The sequence below is a fragment of the Salmo trutta genome, chromosome 13 (assembly GCF_901001165.1).
Source record: "Salmo trutta chromosome 13, fSalTru1.1, whole genome shotgun sequence".
Classification (NCBI taxonomy): Eukaryota; Metazoa; Chordata; class Actinopteri; order Salmoniformes; family Salmonidae; genus Salmo; species Salmo trutta.
Window position 1 is genome coordinate 60,907,100 of NC_042969.1, and position 27,426 is coordinate 60,934,525.

A 27,426-nucleotide genomic window follows, 5' to 3' on the forward strand; every position below is an offset into this window, starting at 1 on the left:
AAGGCAAACTTTTTTTATTAACATAATTGGTGAGGCAAAGGGAAATTCTAAATTGATTTGGGAGGATCTAAAAAAGTTAACAGGGAAAGACCATAGTAACACTGCAAAAAGACTAGAAATCATGGTGAATAACAATCTAACACAGGATGCAGTCAAAATAGCAATAGCCTTCAATTCCTACTGTATTGACTCTGTCAGGGTACTGACACAGAACCCCTCCACTGGTTTCTTGGGCTCAGTGCTAGTGAATGACGCTGAACCTGTCTTCATCATAAGGGAGATTTCTGAGTCAAAGGTGAACAAGGTGATTAGCTCAATAAAGAACTCTAAATCCAAAGATGTGTTTGGGCTGGACTCTACCTTTCTTAAAAACTACAAAGAGTCACTCATTGGCCCCATTACTAAGGTCACCAACACATCTATTGGTCTGGGGGTGTTTCCAAGGGTATGGACGTCGGCCATAATAACGGCCATCTTTAAATCGGCGACCCTGCTGACGTGAGTAACTACAGGCCCATTAGTGTACTACCTGTGGTGTCGAAGGTTGTTGAAAAGTATGTAGCAGAACAACTGATTGCCCACCTCAACAACAGCCCCTTCACATTACAATCCATGCAGTTTGGCTTCAGAGCGAAACACTCCACAGAAACGGCCAACTGCTTTCTTCTGGAAAATGTGAAGTCCAAGATGGACTGAGGGGGCGTTGTTGGGGCTGTGTTTCTGAACCTAAGGAAGGCTTTTGATACTGTTAACCATGAGATTCTCATCACAAAATTGTCCAAGTTCAACTTTTCCCCCGATGCCTTGAGATGGATGAAATCATACCTTGAAGGCAGAACTCAGTGTGTCATAGTGAGCAATGAGCTGTCGCCCACTCTTAGCTATAATACTGGGGCCCCTCCTGTTCAGCCTGTACATTAATGATCTGCCCTCTGTCTGTACTGGGTCTGAAGTTCAAATGTATGCAGATGATACAGTGATATGTGCATGCAAAGAGCAAACAACAAGCTGCACAAGAACTCACTACTGTAATGGTCCAGGTTACAAAGTGGCTCAGTGACTCATGTTTGCATCTCAATGTGAAAAAAACTGTTTGCATGTTCTTCACAAAGAGGGCAACAGATGCTACTGAGCCAGATCTCTTTGTGTCAGGGGAGAAGCTCCAGGTGGTATCTGATTTTAAGTACCTTGGCATCATACTTGATTCCAACCTCTCTTTTAAAAAGCATGTGAAAAAGGTAATTCAAATAACCAAATTCAACCTAGCTAATTTACGATTTATACAACATTGTTTGACTACAGAGGTAGCAAAACTGTACTTCAAATCTATGATACTTAACATACTGCTTGACTAGTTGGGCCCAAGCTTGCTGTACAACATTAAAACCTATTCAGTCTGTCTACAAACAGGCTCTCAAAGTGCTTGATAGGAAGCCCAATAGCCATCATCACTGTTACATCCTCAGAAAGCATGAGCTCCTGAGTTGGGAAAATCTTGTGCAATACACCGACACATGTCTTGTATTCAAGGTCCTAAATGGTCTGGCTCCCCCTCCACTCAGTATTTTTGTTAAACAGAAAACCCAAACATATGGCAGCAGATCCACAAGGTCTGCCATGAGAGGTGACTGTATAGTTCCCTTAAGGAAAAGCACCTTTAGTCAATCTGCTTTCTCTGTGAGAGCTTCCCATGTCTGGAATACACTGCCATCAGACACACATAACTGCACCACATATCACACTTTCACAAAATGCATGAAGACATGGCTAAAGGTCAATCAGATTTGTGAACATAATCCCTAGCTGTGTATTGCCGCTTTCCATGTTGTCTGTTGTCTGTAGCTTGTGAGGTGTGGAAACACTTTGTTGCTTTTATGGATTTTGTCTTGTTGCTTTTTGTTCTATGTTGCTCTGTCTGTATGCTACATCTAGCTTGTCCTATGTTGCTCTGTTTGTATGCTATATCTTGCTTGTCCTATGTTGCTCTGCATGTGCTCACTGCTCAATGATTGTCTATATTGTAATTGTTTTTAATAACCTGCCCAGGGACTGCGGTTGAAAATTAGCCGGCTGGCTAAAACCGGCACTTTTACTGAAACGTTGATTAATGTGCACTGTCCCTGTAAAAATAAAATAAATTCAAAAACATCAATAGGATTTACTACTAGTTACTAAGCAGAGAAGGCAAATGCTGTTAAATACAGCATAGTAGTGTAGTGACCCTGCTTACTCAAGTGAAAGGAGGGAGTAGTATAGAGTAGCGACCCTTCCCCTTTTCCACATTTTGTTAGGTTATTCTAAAATGCCATTGACAGACAGGGCTGCCTCGCTGCCTCGCTTCTGGTCCTTAGGAAACTTTGTAGTATTTTGTTTTTTTAATGTATTATTTCTTACATTGTTAGCCCAGAAAATCTTAAGCCGAGAATAACTATTGGATATCAGAGCCACGTCAATTCACCAGCACTACAACCAGGAATATGACTTTCTCGAAGCGGATCCTTTGTCTGCACCACCCAGGGCATTTAAACTGATTCCAGAGGCCGACCCAAAACAACACCACCAGAGGAGAGGGAGTAGGAGCGGTCTTCTAGTCAGACTTCGGATGCGCGCACACCCCCCACTGCTTCCGAGTATATACTCGCTAATGTGCGGTCCCTTAATAACAAAGTTAGTTATGACCTTTAGGCCAGAGAGGGAGTATACGGGACAGTACCCCCTCCCCGACGCGCGGCTCCAGCCACAGGACGGCGTCAAAGGCGACGAATTCGGGGATCAGGAGCGGACCGGTCACCCCTGCTGATACGCGGGAACCTATCACACCAGCTAAGGCGCAGGAACCTATCACACTAGCTGAGACACGGGAACCTGTCGAGTCAGCTGGGGCACGGGAACCTGACAGACCGGCTGAGGCAGGGGAGCCTGGTGATCCGGCAGAGGCATGAAAGCCCGACGAGCTGGAAGAGGCAGGGGAGCCTGGCGATCGATCTGAGGCATGAAAGCCCACGAGCTGGCTGAGGCAGGGGAGCCTGGCGATCCGGCATGGGAGCTTGTGGCGGTTCCCGGACCCGACGTCATTTACTCTGACAAAAAAAACACTATCTGATGCTTCCCTTAGGTGAGGTGTTATTCTGTAACGATGTGCGCTGAGAATCGGGAAGTTCTGGGAGTGAGTGTTTAAAAAAATTAATGAAACAAACACGTAACACAAACAACGCACCAACATGAAAACAGAGTCAATAACACCTGCGGAAAGAACCAAGGGGAGTGACAGATATAAGGAAGATAATCAAGGAGGTGATGAGTCCAGGTGAGTGTCATGAGGCGCTGGTGCGCGAGGCGATGGTGACAGGTGTGCAGGATAATCAGCAGCCTGATGACCTAGAGGCCGGAGAGGGAGTATACGTGACAACCATATATCCTGACGCTGCATTTATTGTAGCTGGGGATTTTAACAAATTAAAATATAGAAAAAGGCTACATAAATTCTATCAGCATATCGACTGTAGCACTCGCACTGGAAAAACACTGGACCTTTGTTATTCTAACTTCCGTGATGCATACAAGGCCCTCCCCTGCCCTCCTTTCGGCAAATCTGACCACAACTAAATTTTTCTCCTCCCTTCCTTTAGGCAGAAACTCAAACAGGAAGTACCCCGTGCTAAGGACTATTCAACGCTGGTCTGACCAACCGGAATCCCCGCTTCAAGATTGTTTTGATCACGCAGACTGGGATATGTTCCCGGTAGCCTCAGAGAATAATATCGACGTATATGCTGATTTGGTGAATGAGTTTATAAGGAAGTGTACAGTAGATGCTGTACCCACTGTGACTATTAAAACCTACCCTAACCAGAAACCGTGGATAGATGGCAGCATTCGCGCAAAACTGAAAGCACGTACCACCGCATTTAACCATGGCAAGGCGACTGGGAATATGGCAGAATACAAACAGAGCAGTCATTCCCTCCGCAAGGCAATCTGACAAGCTAAATTTTTACATTTACGTCATTTAGCAGACGCTCTTATCCAGAGCGACTTTCAAATTGGTGCATTCACCTTATGATATCCAGTGGAACAACCACTTTACAATAGTACATCTATATCTTTTTTTTTGGGGGGGGGTTAGAAGGATTACTATATCCTATCCCAGGTATTCCTTAAAGAGGTGGGGTTTCAGGTGTCTACGGAAGGTGGTGATTGACTCCGCTGTCCTGGCGTCGTGAGGGAGCTTGTTCCACCATTGGGGTGCCAGAGCAGCGAACAGTTTTGACTGGGCTGGGCGGGAACTGTGCTTCCGCAGAGGTAGGGGGGCCAGCAGGCCAGATGTGGATGAACGCAGTGCCCTTGTTTGGGTGTAGGGCCTGATCAGAGCCTGAAGGTACGGAGGTGCCGTTCCCCTCACAGCTCCGTAGGCAAGCACCATGGTCTTGTAGCAGATGTGAAGCCAGTGGAGTGTGCGGAGGAGCGGGGTGGCATGAGAGAACTTGGGAAGGTTGAACACCAGACGGGCTGCGGCGTTCTGGATGAGTTGTAGGGGTTTAATGGCACAGGCAGGGAGCCCCGCCAACAGGGAGTTGCAGTAATCCAGACGGGAGATGACAAGTGCCTGGATAAGGACCTGCGCCGCTTCCTGTGTAAGGCAGGGTCGTACTCTGCGAATGTTGTATAGCATGAACCTACAGGATCGGGTCACCGCCTTGATGTTAGCGGAGAACGACAGGGTGTTGTCCAGGGTCACGCCGAGGCTCTTAGCACTCTGGGAGGAGGACACAATGGAGTTGTCCACCGTGATGGCGAGATCATGGAAAGGGCAGTCCTTCCCCGGGAGGAAGAGCAGCTCCGTCTTGCCGAGGTTCAGCTTGAGGTGGTGATCCGTCATCCACACTGATATGTCTGCCAGACATGCAGAGATGCGATTCACCACCTGGTTATCAGAAGGGGGAAAGGAGAAGATTAATTGTGTGTCGTCTGCGTAGCAATGATAGGAGAGACCATGTGAGGATATGACAGAGCCAAGTGACTTGGTGTATAGCGAGAATAGGAGAGGGCCTAGAACTAAGCCCTGGCGGACACCAGTGGTGAGAGCACGTGGTGCGGAGACGGATTCACGCCACGCCACCTGGTAGGAGCGACCTGTCAGGTAGAACGCAATCCAAGAGTGAGCCGCGCCGGAGATACCCAACTCGGAGAGGGTGGAGAGGAGGATCTGATGGTTCACAGTATAAAAGGCAGCAGATAGGTCTAGAAGGATGAGAGCAGAGGAGAGAGAGTTAGCTTTAGCAGTGCGGAGGGCCTCCGTGACACAGAGAAGAGCAGTCTCAGTTGAATGACCAGCCTTGAAACCTGACTGATTTGGATCGAGAAGGTCATTCTGAGAGAGATAGCAGGAGAGCTGGCCAAGGACGGAACGTTCAAGAGTTTTGGAGAGAAAAGAAAGAAGGGATACTGGTCTGTAGTTGTTGACATCGGAGGGATCGAGTGTAGGTTTTTTGAGAAGGGGTGCAACTCTCGCTCTCTTGAAGACGGAAGGGACGTAGCCAGCGGTCAAGGATGAGTTGATGAGCGAGGTGAGGTAAGGGAGAAGGTCTCCGGAAATGGTCTGGAGAAGAGAGGAGGGGACAGGGTCAAGCGGGCAGGTTGTTGGGCGGCCGGCCGTCACAAGACGCAAGATTTCATCTGGAGAGAGAGGGGAGAAAGAGGTCAAAGCATAGGGTAGGGCAATGTGAGCAGGACCAGCGGTGTCGTTTGACTTAACAAACGAGGTTCGGATGTCGTCGACCTTCTTTTCAAAATGGTTGATGAAGTCATCCGCAGAGAGGGAGGAGGGGGGGAGGATTCAGGAGGGAGGAGAAGGTGGCAAAGAGCTTCCTAGGGTTAGAGGCAGATGCTTGGAAGTTAGTATAGAGACAAAGTAGAGTCGCAATTCAACAGCTCAGACACAAGACGTATATGGCAGGGTCTACAGACAATCACGGACTACAAAAGGAAAACCAAACACGTTGCGGACACCGACATCTTGCTTCCAGACAAACTAAACACCTTCTTTGCCCGCTTCGAGGATAATACAGTGCCACCGACACGGCCCGCTACCAAGGACAGTGGGCTCTCCTTCTCCATGGCCGATTTGTGTATGACATTTAAACGTGTTAACCCTCGCAAGGCTGCCGGCCCAGACAGCATCCCTAGCCACGTCCTCAGAGCATGCACAGACCAGCTGGCTGGTGTGTTTACGGATATATTCAATCTCTCCCTATCCCAGTGTGCTGTCCCCACATGCTTCAAGATGGCCACCATTGTTCCTGTACCCAAGAATTCAAAGGTAACTGAACTAAATGACTATCACCTCGTAGCACTCACTTCTGTCATCATGAAGTGCTTTGAGAGTCTAGACAAGGATCCTATCACCTCCACCTTACCTGTCACCCTAGACCCACTTCAATTTGCTTACCGCCCCAATAGGTCCACAGACTATACAATCGCCATCACACTGCACACTGCCCTATCCCATCTAGACAATACCTATGTAAGAATGCTGTTCATTGACTACAGATAAGCATTCAACACCATAGCACCCATAGTACCCTCCAAGCTCACCATTAAGCTTGAGACCCTGAGTCTCAACCCCGCCCTGTGCAATTGGGTCCTGGACTTCCTGACGGGCTGCCCCCAGGTGGTGAAGGTAGGAAACAACATCTCCACTTCGCTGATCCTCAACCCTGGGGCCCCACAAGGGTGCATGCTCAGCCCTCTACTGTACTCCCTGTTCACCCATTACTGCGTGGCCATGCACGCCTCCAACTCAATCATCAGGTATGCAGACGACACAACAGTGGTAGGCTTGATTACCAACAACGACGAGACAGCCTACAGGGAGGAGGTGAGGGCTCTCGGAGTGTGGTGTCAGGAAAATAACCTCTCACTCAACGTCAACAAAACAAAGGAGATGATTGTGGACTTCAGGAAACAGCAGAGGGAGCACCCCCTATCCACATCGACGGGACAGCAGTGGATAAGGTGGAACGTTTTAAGTTCCTCGGCATACATATCACTGACAAACTGAAATGGTTCTTCCACATAGACAGTGTGGTGTAGAAGGTGCAACAGTGCCTCTTCAACCTCAGGAGGCTGAAGAAATTTGGCTTGTCACATAAAACCCTCACAAATCCTTACAGATGCACAATTGAGAGCATCCTGTTGGACTGTATCACCGCCTGGTACGGCAAATGCACCGCCCCCAACCACAGGGCTCTCCGGAGGGTGGTGCGGTCTGCACAACGCATCACCGGGGGCAAACTACCTGCCCTACAGGACACCTACAGCACCTGATGTCACAGGAAGGCCAAAAAGATAATCAACAACCACCCGAGCCACTGCCTGTTCACCCCGCTACCATCCAGAAGGCAAGGTCAGTACAGATGCATCAAAGCTGGGACCGAGAGACTGAAAAACAGCTTCTATCACAAGGCCATCAGACTGTTAAATAGCCATCACTAGCACAGAGAGGCTGCAGCCTACTAAGAATGCAACAGTACACAGTATGTTGTCGAACCATTCGGTACGCCCCATACGGTTCAACACGCACACGTGAACCGCGGAATTACGATATGCCTGTCATTTTCTTATAATTTCCAAAACGTTCTTATTGCGCTGCTGACTACACGCACGTTGTACATTCAGATCCACAGAACCAGACGTGCAGCTTGTGAACAGGCTTGGCAGGCAACTGCTTTGGGCCCCAGGCCGTTAGGTGTCTCCTGAGGGCTGACAAACTTTACTCCAGAGCAATGCCTCAAAATGTGGAAACCGCCGTGACCGCAACCCCCCCCCAAACAACCAATAGACGATTTGCAATGACATCTCAGTAGGAAACCTCCCTAATGGGGCCCCATGGAGAGAGGGGAAACTAAAAACAAATATTCTCTCAGCTCCAACGTGACAATGGCAAGCGCTAGCGAGACAGAGAGAAGCAAATTTGAAGAGTCACCGCCGTCTTTCAAATCCGCTGTGTGGGAACATTTTGGATTCAGCGTTAATTACAATGACAGTCTTCAATCATTGCTTTACCACTGTCGGCTACTTGAGTGGAAACACTTCTAACATGATGTGTCATTTACGTCGCCATCACCCGGCCGTATTCCTTGTAGGTGGAGCTGGAGCAAGGAGTCCACTCGTTAGCGAAAACACAATCTCTCACTGCTGCCTTCCAACAACAATTTGCGACAAATTCATAAAGAAATAATGAAAGTAGTGGGAGTATTCATAGCCAAAGATTTGCAGCCCTATTCCGTGGTTACTGACTCGGGATTTCGTCAACTGATGAAAACAATTGAACCGCGTTACAATATCCCCTCCCGCACACATTTCAGCAGCAAAGTAATTCCCAAACTCTATGAAACATCACGGAGAGAAATTGAAAAGGAATTGACACAGACATCCTACCTAGCTCTCTCCACTGATAGTTGGCCCTCCAGAGCAACTCAAAGCTACCTCACTGTGATGGTTCACTATGTACTGGATTGGGAGATGAAGAGCAACGTGTTGCAAACTCGTCCCCTGTACGAGGGTCATACAAGCGCACACTTTTCTTAAATATAAAGATACCGAAACCGTACCCCACAAACTGTGATGCATACCGAACCATGGGCCCACTGTACCGTTGCATCCCTACTGCCTACATACAGACGTGAAATCATTGGCCACTTTAATAAATGGAACACTAGTCACTTTAATAATGTTTACATATCTTGCATTACTCATCTCATATGTGTATATACTGTATTCTATACCATCTTAGCCTATGCCGCTCTGACATTGCTCATCCATATATTTATATGTTCTTATTCCATTCCTTACTTAGATTTGTGTGTATTAAGTATTTGTTGTGGAATTGTTGGACATTACTTGTTAGATATTGCTGCACTGTCGGAACTAGAAGCACAAGCATTTCGCTACACTCATAATAACATCTGCTAACCATGTGTACGTGACCAATACAATTTGATTTGAAATAAATATTTTGCCTCATCAATATACACACAATACCCCATAATGATGAAGTGAAAACAGGTTTTTAGAAATGTTTGCAAATGTATTAAAAATTTAAAACAGAAATACCTTATTTACATAAGTATCCAGACCCCTTGCTATGAGACTCAAAATTGAGCTCAGGTGCAGCCTGTTTCCATTGATGATCCATGAGATGTTTCTACAACTTGATTGGAGTCCACCTGTGGTAAATTCAATTGACTGGACATGATTTGGAAAGGCACACACCTGTCTATATAAGGTCCTACAGTTGACAGTGCATGTCAGAAAAAAAAAAACATGAGGTTGAATGAATTGGCTGTAGAGCTCCGAGACAGGGTTGTGTCGAGGCACAGATCTGGGGAAGGGTACCAAAAAATTTGTGGCCTCCATCATTCTTAAATGGAAGAAGTTTGGAACCACCAATACTCTTCCTAGAGCTATCTGCCTGGCCAAACTGAGCAATCGGGTGAGAAGGGCCTTGGTCAGGGACGTGACTAAGAACCCGATGGTCACTCTGACAGAGTTCCTCTGTGGGGATTGGAGAACCTTCCAGAAGGACAACCATCTCTGCAGCACTCCACCAATCAGGCCTTTATGGTAGTGGCCAGACAGAAGTCACTCCTCAGTAAAAAACACATGACAGCCCGCTTGGAGTTTGCCAAAAGGCACCTAAAGGACTCAGACCATGAGAAACAAGATTCTCTGGTCTGATGAAACAAAGATTGAACTCTTTTGCCTGAATACCAAGCATCACGTCTGGAGGAAACCTGGAGCAAATTTTAAAAAACCTGGAGCAAATTCCTAAAAACCTGTTTTTGCTTTGTCATTGTGGGGTATTATGTTGTGATTGCTGAGGCAAACAATTTATTTAATACATTTTAGAATAAGGCTATAACGTAACAAAATGTGGAAAAGTCAAGGAGTCTGAATACTTTCTGAAGGAACTGTATATATGCACACATATGTGCACACTAGAGTCCTGTGTGGCTCAGTTGATAGAGCATGGTGCTTGCAATGCCAGAGTTGTGGGTTTGATTCCCACGGGCGACCAGTATGAAAAAGTATGCTAACTGACCTAAATGTAAATATAATTTCTCTTCCAAGTGAGCTAGCTTTCTTGGAGCCATAGAAAACGTGAAGTGCTCTGGTTCATAAGGCCGTGGGTCCGAAGACCAGTATGGACAAGCTCCCTCTCTGTTTCATAACAGTAGCTAGGAGGTAAAGTAGAGCAGGTACATATGTCTGCTGTCACTTCACAGCTTTGGCTGTTTCTCCCTGAGAAAAGTTTTGACAGAGTCACATCACATCACTTCCTATCAGAAACACATAAAAACAGGTAGAACAACAGCCATGATAAACCTCTAGATTGTTAAGCAGAACACGCTCAGTATGCCTTCATATAGGATTATCAGCGTTTCCACTCCATCAACTAACAGCTATGAGGAGATGAGCTTCCCTTTCCCATCAGCCACCTGTCAGTCACCAGGAAATAATCATTAAAACCTAATGAACCGCTCCACCACACCACTGTACCGCTGACATGGAGGGTGTGTGTGTATGGTTGTGTGTGTGTGTGCTCCCTGTGATCTGACAGTAGGAATGCTCCACTGTGGCCCTGAGGCAGAGAACACTCTGTTCAGTTGGATTTAACACGGATGACTGGCTGGCTGATCAGCAGGTAAATTGCAGGTGTGTGGGAGGATTAAGTGGCGTATCATCCAGGAGCTAAAGGACATTTAGCCTGCTGGTACTGGCACCCACTTCCTGATTCGTAGTCACGTGACCCCATGGCGTGAGCAGCTGAGTCAGAGGACAAAATATCACTGGATGGCTGCTTCCCAAATGGAACCGTATTCCCTACATAGTGCACTACTTTTGACCAGCACCCTATAGGGCTCTGGTCAAAAGTAGAGCACTATATAGGAAATAGGGTGCCATTTGGGACGCACAAGATGTTTTGGTGGTTTTACATGACTCCGTTCAGAACACTTACAGTCTCTCTCTGAGTTCCTCCCTATTTCCTCTCTCCCCTGCTCTTTGTCTAATCTGATTATATGTGTGAGAACTCAAGCCCCTTCATTCCAGTTCAGTTCGGTTGCTGGTACGTCTGGAGGTAGGAGCCCTGGGGTTGGAGGTGTGTGTGAGCCCTGGGGTTCCAAGGACAACTGTCAGGAGACAGAGGCCTGTGAACTCAAGGTAATGAAGGCAGCTCAGCCTGTAAACAGCATGGGAGGATGTCACTGGAATACATTACAATACATAACTGTCTCCACAGGCCAGAGGGTTCGGGCTCTCTCTCTCACACACACGCACAGACTGAATCTGCCACAGGGTTACATTAGCTAAAACGACAGCAGAAAGACACAGGAAAGGTGTGTGTTTTACTGTAGACCTGCTGCCAGAGTGAACACTGGATTATACTGGATCACCAACAGGGCTGAGTAGAAATATTCACACAGTGACTTTATAGACTGGCTGGGTGAAACTGCTATGAACCAGGTGGAGAGGAGACTACCCTTATAGACATCTGTTAGGAGGGAAGTGTATTCACTGACATTATCAGTACACATACCTACCAGGGTGCTATAGTTGTGGTTATTTCTTGTTTTTAATCGTGAGTTCAGCAACCTCTCATTTCCATACCCTCCTTCCCCCCTTCCTGCTTTTCCTTCCCTCCCTGCCTACCTGCCACCCTGCTTGTCCCTCTGCTTCCTCCCTAGCAAACACTTGTCTGGGATCTGAGGTGAAAATGTATAAAAAAAACATTTGGGAAAACGGAGCTCAGAGAGTCAGGGAGTCGGCACTTTGAGGAAGAGCGGGAACGGGGGAAGGAGGGTGTTACAGAGTGAGAGAGAAGGAAAGCTCAGACAGGAATGCGATTGTTTTCAGGTCAGTGAGTCTGTGAGTTGAGAGAGAGCGAGAGAGAGCGCTGCTAGGAAGTTAAACAGGGCCAGAAGCCCTCATCATACAGACACTTAAAACTCTCCTACAGTTGATGGTCGAGGACAGTACCATGCCAAACAGAGCAAAAACACTAGAACATTCAGTTTATGTGCTGAGGCGATACAGTACCAAACAGAGCAGAGACACTTAGGATGTTAAACTGTCAGCTCCTTCTCTACATTCCAGCGCTGGGTTCAGACTGAGCACATGATGTCTGCATTATGATGTCTGCATTATGATGTCTGCATTATTTCCCAGTCAAGATGGCTTTCTCTTCCAGCCTGCATGGGCCTTAATATGGAAATCCCCCTGCCGACTGAGACCCTCACCCCTCCTGTCTTTACCCCTCCTCCCCAATTTCCCCCACCGTTCCTCTCCTTCCCCCTCTCCTCCAGTCCTACAGGGTGTATAACAGAATGACAGTACCTTGGAGAGATCTCTGAAGTTGCCCGGCAGGGTGAGGTCCAGCTCCTCGGACTCATAGTTGGTGAGAACCCAGGGAAACACAGGGTACTGGTTCAGATCATTGTAGGTCCTCCCTACAGACCAACAGACAGACAGAGAGAGAGACAGACAGAGATCTGTTAGAGAAGTTCTGTGAGAGGAAAGAGGAGGGGAGGATGTGTGAGGGGGAGAACTGCAGGGCGCAGGGGAGAACTGCGGGGTACACACGAGGCTTAGGTTACTTTGGGGACCCAGCATGCAACATTCCAGTAGAGCATTCCATCAGACTCCTCTCAGGCCAGCTTCCTGTTTCTGACAGACTAACTTCCTGTCTGGCAGTGTGACACCACCGCTAAAATAGTCCTCACTCTGCTCTCTGTGGGGAGGCCTTAGTATGGGAGCAGTGTGGGAGTGTGTGTGTGTGTGCGTTCGCCTCTGACCCTATTACGGGGGCTGAGTCACTGGCTTAGTAGTGCCCTCCCATGCCGTCCCTAAGGGGGGTGCATCAGGTCGTACCAGGCTTTTTTCGCTAAACTCGACTTGAGGGGGTTGAGTCACTGACGTTATCTTCTTGTTCGGTCTTGCGCCCCCCCCTCAGGCTCGTGTGGTTGGGGAGATCTTCGTGGGCTACACTCTGCCTTGTCTCAGGGCAGTAGCAGTGCGTGGGTAAAATCACTGGTGAAGCCAAGCCAGGGTAAAAATGCCATATTACAACCTATGTGTTGTGATAATTGCATTGTTTGCTCTATAACCTGTTAGTTCATATGCCTTGACACTGTGATATATAAGCCTAAAGGTAGAGACAATAAAAATGCACAGTGGCAGAATAAATTCATCACAAAACCAGAGAGCAACATCTGTCTGATATTTTCGCACTACTAAACAACTATTGATGTAGAACACCGGAAAGTTAGCGCAAAGTCGCAAAGAAAACAGGAGCTGCCTCCACTATTTCAGCACATCATCAAAACACCTATGCATAGTCTAATACAGTGACAACTAAAAGGTTCAATCAACCTAAGCAAAGTATAATGTCTATGTCCGTGGTACTGATTTGTTTGTGTGTGTGTGTGTGTGTGTGTGTGTGTGTGTGTGTGTGTGTGTGTGTGTGTGTGTGTGTGTGTGTGTGACTCACCCTACTTGTAGAAAAACACCAATGCCATCCTCCTCTCTTTCATGTTTCTGAAATGGTCTATGACTCTGTCATACAGTACACGCTTTAAATTTTTGTTGTCCTAGACTACCTGGCTAAAATGCTTGCTTGCTAGCCTAACTTCCTTTCATGGGCAACGATTAGCCAGCTAGTTAACATTAGCCTTCTACATCTAGCTACATATTGAACTTCCATCGTCTCAGGCCAGGGGCACAATGTATGAATTTATGGTTGAGTCAGAATCACCATTATAATCATTGGCCAGTATGGAGAATTAAGTAAAACCACAAGTCCAAATCCCTGGCTTCCATTGACACTTTTTTCTGGTGCTCCAGGACCATTCACAGTTGCGCTCACTCAGTTTAGCTCAATGGTGATTGGCTATTTTATCAAGGAAGGCCAAATCCTTGCTGACTTCCCATTCAATGCTACGGGCGGCAACAATATCCTACTCTTTTTGACCAGACAGCATCAGATAGATGGGCTACACATACAGAGACAGAGGGGTGCTGAGAGACGAAATATCAATTATTATTTATTTATTTTGGTCAATGTTTTGGAGAAGCCTAGCTTCCCTTGGCATCCATGAAGACATGCCACTGTTTCAGGGTAGGAAGTTGGTGGTTTGTTGTTATCCTTCTGGTGGTGTGGGGGCTGGGGTTTGACAAATGGGTGGGGCTATATCCTGCCTGGTTGGCCCTGTCAGGGGGTATCGTCGGACGGGGCACACAGTGTCCTCCGACCCCCACTGTTTCAGTCCCCAGTAGCTATGCTTAAATAGTCTATGTATCGGGGGGCTAGGGTCAGTCTGTCCTATCTGGTGTAATTCTCCTGTCTTATCTGGTGTACTGTGTGATCTTAAGTATGCTCCCTCTAATTCTCCCATCTCTCTCTCTCCCCTCCCAGAGGACCTGTGCCCAAAGACCATTCTTCAGTATTACCTGGCCTGGAAACTCCTGGCTCTGCCTGTCCCCAGTCCACCTGGTCATGCTGCTGATCCAGTTTCTGCTGTTCTGCCTGCGGCTATGGAACCCTGACCTGTTCACCGGACCTGCTACCTTATCCCAAACCTTCTGTTTCGATCCCCTCTATCCCTCTCGCTCTCTTTACCGCACCTGCTGTCTCGACCTCTGAAGCCAACTGGCATTTACTCCTGAGGTTGTTTTTACTCCTGTTGCACCTTCTATAACCAATGTGATTATTATTTGACCGTGCTGGTCATCTATCAATATTTGAACATCTTGAAGAACAATCTAGCCTTAATGGCCATGTACTCTTATAATTTCCACCGGCACAGCCAGAAGAGGACTGGACAGCCCCTCAGATCCTCTCCAGGTTTCTTCCTAGGTTCCTGCCTTTCTAGGGAGTTTTTCCTAGCCACCGTGCTCTTTAGTCTGGGTTTCTGTATAGCACTTTGTGACATCCACTAATGTAACTGATGCCAGGTCGCAATTGTAAATGAGAACTTGTTCTCAACTTGCCTACCTGGTTAAATAAAGGTGAAATAAAATAAATAAATAAAATACTAAGGGCTTTATAAATACATGGGATTGATGACTGATTGACTGTGTGTTGGTGTGCTCTTCCTTTCTCTGCCTGGTCCTGCTGAGTATACTAGGCCAGTCTGGGGTTGGGGTTCAACGTTTCTTAAACGGAAGCAAACCAAATGAAACGGGGAGGGACCTACCTGAATTTGTCCAATAGAAACTCTCGTTTTGCTCGGTTTGCTTCTGTTTGTTTCGTAAATGGTCTCCGTAATGAATACGTTCATGGTTAGGAGCAAAGGGTGTGTGTGTGTGTGTAGTGTGTATGTGTAGTGTATACATGTAGTGTGTGTAGTGTTTATATGTAGTGTGGGTAGTGTGTATGTGTAGTGTGTATGTGTAGTGTGTATATGTGGTGTGTGTATGTAGTGGGTGTAGTGTGTATATATGTAGTGTGTATATATGTAGTGTGTATATGTAGTGTATGTAGAATCGTGGCCAAAAGTTTTGAGAATGACACAAATATTAATTTTCACAAAGTCTGCTGCCTCAGTTTGTATGATGGCAATTTGCATATACTCCAGAATGTTATGAAGAGTGATCAGATGAATTGCAATTAATTGCAAAGTCTCTCTTTGCCATGCAAATGAACTGAATCCCCAAAAAACATTTACACTGCATTTCAGCCCTGCCACAAAAGGACCAGCTGACATCATGTCAGTGATTCCCTCGTTAACACAGGTGCGAGTGTTGACGAGGACAAGGCTGTAGATCACTCTGTCATGCTGATTGAGTTCGAATAACAGACTGGAAGCTTCAAAAGGAGGGTGGTGCTTGGAATCATTGTTCTTCCTCTGTCAAACACGTGCCGTCATCATTGCTTTGCACAAAAAGGGCTTCACAGGAAAGGATATTGCTGCCAGTAAGATTGCACCTAAATCAACCATTTATCGGATCATCAAGAACTTCAAGGAGAGCAGTTCAATTGTTGTGAAGAAGGCTTCAGGGCGCCCAAGAAAGTCCAGCAAGCGCCAGGACCGTCTCCGAAAGTTAATTCAGCTGCGGGATTGGGGCACCACCAGTACAGAGCTTGCTCAGGAATGGCAGCAGGCAGGTATGAGTGCATCTGCATGCGAAGACTTTTGGAGGATGGCCTGGTGTCAAGAAGGGCAGCAACTTCTCTCCAGGAAAAACATCAGGGACAGACTGATATTCTGCAAAAGGTACAGGGATTGGACTGCTGAGGACTGGGGTAAAGTCATTTTCTCTGATGAAGCCCCTTTCCGATTGTTTGGGGCATCCGGAAAAAAGCTTGTCTGGAGAAGACAAGGTGAGCGCTAGCATCAGTCCTGTGTCATGCCAACAGTAAAGCATCCTGAGACCCTTCATGTGTGGGGTTGCTTCTCAGCCAAGGGAGTGGGCTCACTCACAATTTTGCCTAAGAACACAGCCATGAATAAAGAATGGTACCAACACATCCTCTGAGAGCAACTTCTCCCAACCACCCAGGAACAGTTTGGTGACGAACAATGCCTTTTCCAGCATGATGGAGCACCTTGCCATAAGGCAAAAGTGATAACTAAGTGGCTCGAGATCAAAATATCAATATTTTAGGTCCATGGCCAGGAAGCTCCCCAGACCTTAATCCCATTGAGAATTTGTGGTCAATCCTCAAGAGGCGGGTGGACAAACAAAAACCCACAAATTCTGACAAACTCCCAAGTATTGATTATGCAAGAATAGGCTGCCATCAGTCAGGATGTGGCCCAGAAGTGAATTGACAGCATGCCAGGGCGGATTGCAGAGGTCTTGAAAAAGAAGGGCCAACATTGCAAATATTGACTCTTTGCATCAACTTCACGTAATTGTCAATAAAAGCCTTTGACACTTATGAATTGCTTGTAATTATACTTCAGCATCCCATAGTAACATCTGACAAAAATATCTAGACACTGAAGCAGCAAACTTTGTGGAAATGAATGTTTGTGTCATTCTCAAAACTTTTGGCCACGACTGTAGTGTGTATGTAGTGTGTATATGTAGTATATGTGTGTAGTGTGTATATGTAGTATGTGTGTGTAGTGTGTATATGTAGTATGTGTGTGTAGTGTGTATATGTATTGTGTATGTGTGTGTAGTGTGTATATGTAATGTGTGTATGTAGTGTGTATATGTAGTGTGTATATGTAGTGTGTGTGTGTATATGTATTGTGTGTAGTGTGTATATGTAGTATGTGTGTGTAGATGTAGTGTGTGTGTGTAGCGTGTATATGTAGTGTGTATATGTCGTGTGTGCAGTCTGTATATGTAGTATCTGTATTGTGTTTGTGTGTATATGTAGTGTGTGCAGTGTGTATATGTAGTATGTGTGTGTAGTGTGTGTATATGTATTGTGTATGTGTAGTGTGTGTAGTGTCTATATGTATTCTGTATTATATATGTAATTACAGAGATATAGAACTGTTCTCCTGGTCACCGTGTTGTCGTTGAACACGCCTGATGTGACACTGCCAGGCTAGCCTCCTGATTGGACAGCCCGTGGCGGTTACCATGGATACCCCAGTCATGGCGGTGCCCACATGCAGCTGTACTGAGGGTTGCCAGATGTGAGAGCTTAGTTTTCCTCTTCAGGAAAATGGTTTTGATGGTTTTCAGATGGAACCCTAACTCAGCCATGAGAACCATGAGGAGCTCCTCAACCGTCCAAGTCGCCACAAGTCCTCTCTAATTTCACACTGCTATGGACTGGTTCAATCAGAAGACACTACTATTGGCTGGTCCAATCAGAAGACACTGCTATGGGCTGTCCAATAAGTAAGCACTGTTATGGGCTGGTCCAATCAGAAGACACTAATATGAGCTGGTCCAATCAGAGAACAGAACTATGGGTGTGATCTCAACAACTGATTATAGATTATTACACACTAGCAGCAAACCTACAACAGCCAGTCAAACAGGACAGGAGACCATTATCAGCACTGACACAATCGTTTTATTAAAATAAAACATTTGAATTAAATCCAAGTTACTGCAAGATAGTAATTAAAACCCCTTTTTCTTAGTTTGGTGTGAGAGGATGTGCAGCACTGTGAGAGGTGTTTGGTTTGAAGTGAGTTTTGTTTGGTTTGTAGACGGTGAAGTTTCCATGCTGAACTCCAAACTGACGGTTTAGAGTTTAAACAGCAATACACTTCACTTCTAACAACACTACGGTGTTACACACACACACACACACACACACACACACACACACACACACACACACACACACACACACACACACACACACACACACACACACACCTCAATGAAAGATGACCCCTGACCTGAGGGTACAAAGAGAAACACTACAGCTTTTTCATCTTAACAGAGCCATCAGTCACACAGCAGCACTCTGCTTCCTGAAACACGTCCAAGCCCCTAACCTCCAAGCCTCCCATCCTCCCAGCATCCTAGCCTCCCACCCTCCCAGCCTCCCACCCTCCCAGCATCCTAGCCTCTCAGCATCCTAGACTCCCATCCTCTCAGCATCCTAGCCTCCCATCCTCTCAGCATCCTAGCCTCCCATCCTCTCAGCATCCCAGCCTCCCATCCTCCCATCCTCCTAGCCTCCCATCCTCTTAGCATCCCAGCCTCCCATCCTCCTAGCCTCCCATCCTCTCAGCATCCCAGCCTCCCACCCTCCCAGCTTCCCATCCTCTCAGCATCCCATCCTCTCAGCATCCTAGCCTCCCATCCTCTCAGCATCCTAGCCTCCCATCCTCCCACCCTCCCAGCATCCTAGCCTCCCACCCTCCCAGCATCCTAGCCTCCCATCCTCCCAGCACCCTAGCCTCCCAACCTTCCATCCCCCCAGCTCCCTAGCCTCCCATCCTCCTAGCACCCTAGCCTCCCAGCCCCCTAGCCTCCCATCCTCTGAGCCCCCTAGCCTCCCAGACCCCTAGCCACCCATCTTCCCATCCTCACAGCCCCCTAGCCTCCCAACCGCCCAACCCCCTAGCCTCCCAGACCCCTAGCCTCCCAACCTTCCAGCCCCCAGCTCCCTAGCCTCTCATCCTCTGAGCCCTCTAGCCTTCCATCCTCCCAGGCCCCTAGCCTCCAAACCTCCCAGCCCCCTAACCTCCCAGCCCCTAGCCTTCCATCCTCCCAACTTCCCAGCCCCCTAGCCTCTTTTCTCTACTCTGCAATGTTCTGCTATTTCCCCAACCTACCAGCCTCCGATAGCTTCTCAACCTTCTAGCTTCCCTGATCTACAATGTTCTGATCTGTCCCCAACCTCTCGGCTCTGTGTGCCCCTGGGGGCTACTCTTACTTCCTCTGACAGAAACATGTCATACCCAAATGATAATGTACTGGATTAGGACACAGTAGTTCCCACAGCAAAAAAGATGGATGCTGAGTGTTGCTTAATCCAAGCCCCAAACCTCCCATCTTCCCAGCCCCCCATCCTCCCAGCTCCCTAGCTTCCCATCCTCCCAGCCCCCTCCCTGCACTCTAGCCTCCTAGTCTCCCAACATTCCTGGCCCTAGCCCCCTAGCCTACCATCTTCCCAGCCCCCTAGCCTCCCATCCTTCCAGCCCCTAGCCACCCAGCCCCCTAGCCACCCAGCCCCCTAGCCTCCCAGCCCCCTAGCCTCCCTGCCCCCTAGCCTACTAGTCTTCCAACATTCCAGCCCCTAGCCCCCTAGCCTCCCATCTTCCCAGCCCCCTAGCCTCCCATCCTTCCAGCCCCTAGCCACCCAGCCCCCTAGCCACCCAGCCCCCCAGCCCCCAGGCCTCCCATCTTCCCAGCCCCCTAGCCTCCCATCCTCCCAGCCCCCTAGCCACCCAGCCCCCTAGCCTCCCATCTTCCCAGCCCCCTAGCCTCCCATCCTCCCAGCCCCCTAGCCACCCAGCCCCCTAGCCACCCAGCCCCCAGGCCTCCCATCTTCCCAGCCCCCTAGCCTTCCATCCTCCCAGCCCCCTAGCCTCCCAGCCCCTAGACTCCCATCTTTCCAGCCCCTAGCCACCCAGCCCCCTAGCCTCCCAGCCCCCTGGCCTCCCATCTTCCCAGCCCCCTAGCCTCCCATCCTCCCAACCCCCTAGCCTCCCAGCCCCCTAGACTCCCATCCTCTGTGTGCCCCTGGGGGCTACTCTTACTTTCTCTGACAGAAACATGTCATACCCAAATGATAATGTACTTGATTAGGACACAGAAGTTCCCACAGCAAAAAAGATGGCCGCTGAGTGTTTAATGTAGTTTAATGGAAGGGTGGTTCTCCTGCTGCTGTGATGTATAGATATAATTAGAATTATTAGGGTTAGATCTGGGTGTTGTGAATGGTACATTATGATGCTGGGTTAGGGTTAGAGTGGTTAAGGCGATTTTAAGTCGTCACTCTGGATAACAGCGTCTGCTAAATGACCAAAATGTAAATGTAGATACAATATGATATGATAGTGGGTTAGGGTAAGGGTGTTATGGATGCTACACATCTAAAATCACACGCACGGTGTGAGGGGGGTGCGAGGTTGTACGAAGGAGATGCATTGTGGGTACAGTTCCAGCCTGTTCTGATGTGTCAGGATGATACCCACACACACACACACACACAACACACACTCTGACATGTCAGAATGTTAATAATAGTAGAATAGTGTTTAATTAGAAGAGCACTGGCTGCATGTTAACACCTCTCGCCCTCTCTTCCTCTCCTCCTCCACCCCCCCTCCTCCTCTTGCCTCCCTCTCCCTCCTGTCTTCCACCCCAACTCCCCTGACACTTCTGGCAGCTCAGGTCATTACCACACATTGTTTATGAATTTCACCATGTTTTTCTGTCTGCCGTACATCTAATTAGATGACAATAATGTATCGAACTCACGCCACAGATAAATATAAATATGCATGAATCTGCAGCGAGCAAGGGATGTGACACCTCTCAGAAAGGAGTGCTGCGGCAGGCGCTCTCGTCTTCCAGTTAGTCACAGTTCAGATCAGAGGCGACAAAGAGGCACGGGCACACGGGCACGCACGCACGCACACACACATCCTAATTATCCTGGAGGATGTGTGATCTGCAATAGTCTTGCTTCCTTTTTCCTTATTTTCTTGCGTCAAATAACAGTCAGTCATATTCCTCCACATGAACAGCGAAATGAGGCTACCTACAGTACTAACATTACTACTGCTTAGGAGTGAACTGAACACTGAAGAGAGCATTCGACTCCTTAAACAAAGACAACTTACCTGTAGGCCCTGGCTGGCATGTTTTAACAGTCAACAACAACAACATACTCTACATTCATCATGCTAGAATAATAGATTACGAGATTTTGGGTATGGAGAGAAGAGGTGATCGGCTCAACACAACAACATGGATCCATCCAAGATGAGGGGGAGAGAGCATAGAAGAGGGGGAGAAAGGGAGAGGAGGGAAAAGAGGAAAGGGGAGGGGAGTGGGAAAAGAGAGAGGAGGAAAGGGAGGAGAAGGGAAGCTGACCTGCGACGGTGTTGAGGAACATGAGGTACTCGAAGTTGGAGATCTCCCTCCTCTGCCAGCGCTGGGTCATGTTAGACGACTTGAAGAGCTGCCGGGGCGTGGCCATGGAGATACGCCTGCACAACAACAGAGGAAGAAACACCTTAGGTTGTGTCCAAAATGGCACCCTTTTCCCTATTTAGTGCACTACTTTTGACCAGGAATCATTTAACCAATTGAGGTTTATGTAAGAGGTTTGTAAGTGTACTCAAGAAACCTAAGTGCACAACCAGACACACATAGACCAGCTAAAGACCAAAACTCCCAGACACGCAATCATTCAGTGAGAGCTCAGAGCAGCGCACACTGGCACCGCGTGACAGCTTCATCAGCATGTGAGACAGCATTCTTCAGCCATGACCAAAGTGTCAGAGTCGTGCAGGCCTTGAAGTGACTTCAACTCAACACATGGGGAGAATCAAAAGTTGGATGGAGGCTGTTTCTAAAAGCCCTAACACTACACTACAATAGCTAACAATACTATCTAACACTAGTCAATACCTAACATTAGCTGATAGCTAACACTAGCCGATAGCTAACACTAACTGAAAGCTAACGCTAACCGATAGCTAACACTAGCTGATAGCTAACACTAGCTAACAACAGAGAGCTAACACTAGCCAATAAACGGCTAACACTAGCTAACTGATTGCTAACAATAGATGTGTGTGGGTGTAGGTATGGTAAAGGGTCTGTCCTCCGTCTCCTTCTGTGTATTTTACTATGCGGCCAGTTGTCAGGAAGGCAGGCAGGCTACAGTTCTGTGCTACAGAGACTTAACTTAGAGAATTAGATCAGTTCAGTCAGGGTCAATGACCACTCACTCCAATGACGGGAGCAATGGGATTCACTTCCTGTTGAACGCGGAATGAAGGGAGAGCTTGGTTTGTTGTTTTGGAAAGTTTGCTCTTTTGAAAGTGTATTAAAAGGTTTCTTAGTAGCTAGCTACCTTTTGAGTTTGGTCCCGCAATGCAGTTGCATCAGTTGCTGGGACTGCTACTCTCAGTGATCCTGCCAACCAAGGCCGGGTCTAAGGACTTATTTGGCGTAACAGTTAGCCTAGCTGCTAGCTAGCTGCCTATCAAGCTAGCGGGGTTTTCTTGAGGGCTTGAATGCAGCCCACGATGCGGTTAGCCTTTGTGGATGGGACCACGGATTGTCCCGGGCTTGTGGCTGGCTAGATCCCTGCTGTTTATTGTTGTTTTCAATCTTCCCTGTGACTTATCCTGTCTGGAAATGCGAGGAGTAACAGCGTAACCTACGTTGCTACCATGACAAATACCAAAGCCGGCGGGAGTACCATTGAGGACAATGGTGTCTATCTATCACAGGTGAAGGATCTTTAAAACAAATGAAAATAGTTCTACAAGCAGTTGTTACAACAACAAGAAAATAGCTTGAAGTGTTTGTCCAAATACTGGTGGATTCAACAAATTAAAGAAAGGACGACCCGACCAGAGATGTCCAAGACCTGAGGAACAGTTTGTAGTTCTCCTAGGGTCAGCTATGAGTTTAAACAGGAGAACGGCAAGATGACAGCAATCTGTAAGTCAATGAGAGAGGACATCAGTTCTATATGTGAATCCATGATAACAATAACGGAAAAATCTGATTATCTTGAGGGACAATCAAGGTGGAACAACATGGTTGTGGACGGAATTGCAGAATCTCCACATGAGACCTGGATGGAGTCTGAGAACAAAGTGAGGAAAATGATTTTGGAGAAACTGAAGATGCACCACAGGAAGATTGAGGTGGAGCATACCCACAGAATTGGAAAACCCATCACTGGCCCAGGTGACAGGCCCAGACCGATAGTGGTGAAGTTCCTGAGGTTCAAGGACATGGTAACCCTTCTGGAAGGAGCAAAGAACTTGAGGGGAACGTATTTATTCCTCAACGAGGACAATCCTGAAGCTGTGCGCAGAAGAGGAAATCCCAGCCATGAAAGCTGCCAGAGAGCGTGGGGAAATTGCTTACATCTGCTATGGCAGGCTCATTGTCAACCCTCCCTCTCAAAGGCCTGGAAGGGATGAGAGAGCCAAGCCTATGGGTTCGTAGCAGCACACACACACACCAACTGATTAACGGACTGCTGAACGTATATTTTTTTCTCTTGCTTTGTTTGCTCTTTTCCATATTATGTCTACTCTGATAAGCTACCCAAGAAAGGGCTGAAAATAGCCCATAGTAATATATGTAGCCTTAGAAATAAGGATCATGAAATCAATAACTTGCTAACATCAGATAACATTTGCAATTTCTGAGACTCACATAGACAATTAATTTGATGACAAAGCATATACAAGGCTATAGAAATGCTTATGGTGGAGGTGTTGCTTTTTATATTCATAGCCATATCCCTCTAATTCTTAGAGAAGATCTCATGTCAAGCGTTATTGAAGTGTTGTGGTTGCAGGTTAACTTGGCACATCTAAAGCCTTTTCTTTAGGGGTGTTGCTATAGACCACCAAGTGCTGACAGTCAGTATCTAAATAATATCTGTGAAATGCTTGATAGTGTATGTGATGTAAACAGAGAGGTCTACTTTCTTGGGGACCTGAATATTGACTGGTTTTCAAGCTGTCCACTCAAGAGGAAGCTTCTCACTGTAACCAGTGCCTTTAATCTTGTTCAGGTTATTAATCAACCTACCAGGGTGCTTACAAACACTACAGGAATAAGATCATCCATATGTATTGATCACATTTCTACTAATACGTCTTGCTCTTCATTGTAGTCAGAGGGGTAATATAAATACTATGACTGACTGCATCACTTGTTCTTTTAATAAGAAACATTAATGTGTTGAAAAGTCTAAGTTATTTGCATAATCAATTTATATACAGCTCTGACACACACACTTACCCCACCAGACATGCCATCAGGGGTCTTTTCACAGTCCCCAAATCCAGAACAAATTCAAGAAAGCGTACTGTATTATATAGAGCCATTATTGCATGGAACTCTGTTCCATCTCAAATTGCTCAAATAAACAGCAAACCTGGTTAAAAAAAACAGATAAAGCAACACCTCACAGCACAACGCCTCTCCCCTATTTGACCTAGATAGTTTGTGTGTATGTATTGATATGTAGGCTACGTGTGCCTTTTTAAAATTGATGTAGTTCTATCCTTAAGCTGTTCTTGTCTATTAATGTTCTGTAATAGGTCATGTTTCATGTTTTGTGTGGACCTCTGAAACAGTACAAAAATGTCTCTGCTGTAGGCAGGGTTAGCTGCTGCCAGGGACGGTTCCACTCTCCACCACACAAAGGAGGTAGATGGGGAGACTAACAATACACACCCTGCTAAATAATATGGACACAATGCACTACATAATACTACTCTGGAGCTAGTATTGCAAAGGCCAAATACGAAACAAAATGTTTCATGAGCTAAAAATGTAAATATGTGTGTGTTTGCGTGTGTGTGTGTTTGCGTGTGTTAGTTACCTGGCTTGTGGTAGGCCATAGCTGGTTCCCACTCCGACCCTGGGTAGACTGTAGACCACCTTCTTCACTGTGGCCTGGTCTGGGAAGTTAAACATCACTGACGCTGGGAGGAGAGATAACAAAACTTGATTAATAACAATTCACAACACTATGTTAAAGTGGTTAAGAGAAGCAGTTTATTATATATCATCATCAGAATGCAAACAGGATACATCTGAGACGAGCGTGTGGCTGTGTACAAAACGGAACACTATTCTCTATGTAGTGCACTATGGGCTCTGGTCCAAAGTAGTGTACTATATAGGGAATAGGGTGGCATTTGGGACGTAGTGAGTGTGTGTGATGCTTACTCCTGTTGGCCATGAAGACCTCCAGGCCAGTGTTCTGGAGCAGGTATCGCCTGGAGAAGACCGCTCTGATCTCACTGAACATCCATTTACCATGCAGACCCTCTGAGTACGCCAGGACCTGCAGAGAGGAGAGGAAAGGAGAGGAGGGGAAGGGAGGGGAGGAGATGAACAGGAGGAAAAAGAGACCACACAAAGGGTTTACATTGTGACAAACACAGGTTGTAGACTGTTGCAACTAGGTTGTAGACTTCCATTGTCTCTAAACATTCTATTTCCCAGATTCACCTCTGTGTCTTTAACACCTATTTCAGGTGGTCTGCAACACGCAACCAGGGTGTAAAAAAACAGCAAGAACAGGCCTCTGGGTTACACACATCAATACCAACACAAGAAGAGGAGAGACAGAGGAGAGGGGAGAGGAAAGGAGAGGATGGGGTGAGCAAAAGAGAGAAGAGAGGGGGATGAGGAGAGAGGGATCATTAGTGTGCAGCACCTCTGGGACAGCAGGTCTACTGAGGGAGTTTAAGAGAGGCCTCCGTGACAGGTGAAAAAAATCCCCCTAACACACCTCCTTCTCTCCCTCCTTCCCCTTCCAACACTGTCTGAGCCCTTGGTGCAGCCTAGTCTCCCCAGGTTACAATCACACACATTCCCATCCTATCAGTGTAGCTGGACACAGACAGAGACATGAGAACCAGCCAGGGCGGGGTGCGAGAGAGAACAGGTGAAACACAACACACAGAGAGGTGATGTAGCTCGAGCCTGACTGACAGTCCAGGGGGGGAACTAGGGAGGGAGGCAGAGTGAGATGTTGGGCTGGGGAGGTTAGGTCCAATGCTAATGCTCATTTAAAACACTGACAAGCAGGAGTAGAAGAGGAGAGGACAGGAAGAGGAAAGGGTAGGTGAGGGGAGAAGAGGTGAGGAGAGAGGCAGCGGTGCATCCATTTCTCCCTGGAATAGCTGTGGCTCGACCTCCCTGCCACATCAAAGTCTCTGGAGCTCAATTAGAAGTGGATTAGATGGAGAGAAGTGGAGTGAAGGGCAGAAGGTGGCAGGTTTTAGGGAGCGAGGGAGTGAGAGTGGAGGGTGCAAGGGAGGGAGAGGTGGGGGGAGGGGTGGTGGCATCTCTGCTTCTCCTTCCTGTGCTGCCCCAGGTTGACAAATCAGCCACCCCAGGCTCTAACAGTTGTCATAGAGACAGACTGCCTGCTCAGAGAACATTTGTAGTAGGGAGCAGCTGAGGAGGAAGAGAGGAAAGATGGAGAGAGGGAGAGGTGGAGAGATGGGGGAGATGGAGAAAGGGAGAGGTGGAGAGATGGGGGAGATGGAGAAAGGGAGAGATGGAGAGGTGGGGGAAATGGAGAGGTAGAGAGAGGGAAAGATAGATGAATGGAGAGATTGTGAACAGATCAGGAGGAAGAAAGATGAGGAATATGCAGAAATTACAAGAGATTACTATCATAATGCATGGCCTGATCAACCTTACATTAAAAACTACTGAAGTGGCTGTGTCTACATGGATGTATTACCCCTTCCTGGTTCCTCTTGTATGTTGCTGTAACTGGGAACAGAGAGCATGCAGGCCAGGCCACAGGGTTAAAGACAGACAGTGCAGGCCAGAGGCCTCACCAGCAACAAAACACAGGCTAAAAAGCCTCCGCTTCAAACAGCCCACATCAAAACATTATGTCAGAACAACAAAGCCTTGACTTAAACCAACAAGCAGCGAGGGGCCCCTGCAGACTGGAGGCTTGACAAAGCCCAGAGAGAGAAGCAGCTGTAAGAAATGCCATTTAATGAACCTGTTTGCTGAAGCTGTCAAAGGTGTCAGAGCTGACGAGCACTGGGGACACAGCCAGCCGGCCAGCCAGCCAGTCAGCCAGACCCCAGACAGTCTTGCCTGTGTGTGTGTGTATGCCTGCCTGCCAGCTGGAGACTTCGGCCCCAATCTAATCAGCCCACCACCACGAAGGATGACCGAGGAGGACCAGGCCCCTCCAGATCCACCCCTTCTCCCCCATTACCCACCCCTACTCCCCCCTTGCCCACC

The 27,426-nt window shown here is 47.4% G+C and overlaps 1 protein-coding gene across 4 annotated transcripts in view; it reads right to left on the reverse strand.

Moving 5' to 3' along the window:
• LOC115206229 (neurobeachin-like) overlaps nt 1-27,426 on the reverse strand; it is a 308,527-nt gene that overhangs the window by 47,656 nt on the left and 233,445 nt on the right. For all 4 annotated transcript variants that reach the window (XM_029772948.1, XM_029772946.1, XM_029772945.1 and 1 more), the window contains 4 exons: nt 25,375-25,492; nt 25,025-25,127; nt 21,532-21,647; nt 12,397-12,509 (listed from right to left, as the gene is read on the reverse strand). In XM_029772948.1, coding sequence (XP_029628808.1) covers nt 12,397-12,509; nt 21,532-21,647; nt 25,025-25,127; nt 25,375-25,492 — 450 coding nt within the window. The remainder of the gene's footprint in view (nt 1-12,396; nt 12,510-21,531; nt 21,648-25,024; nt 25,128-25,374; nt 25,493-27,426) is intronic.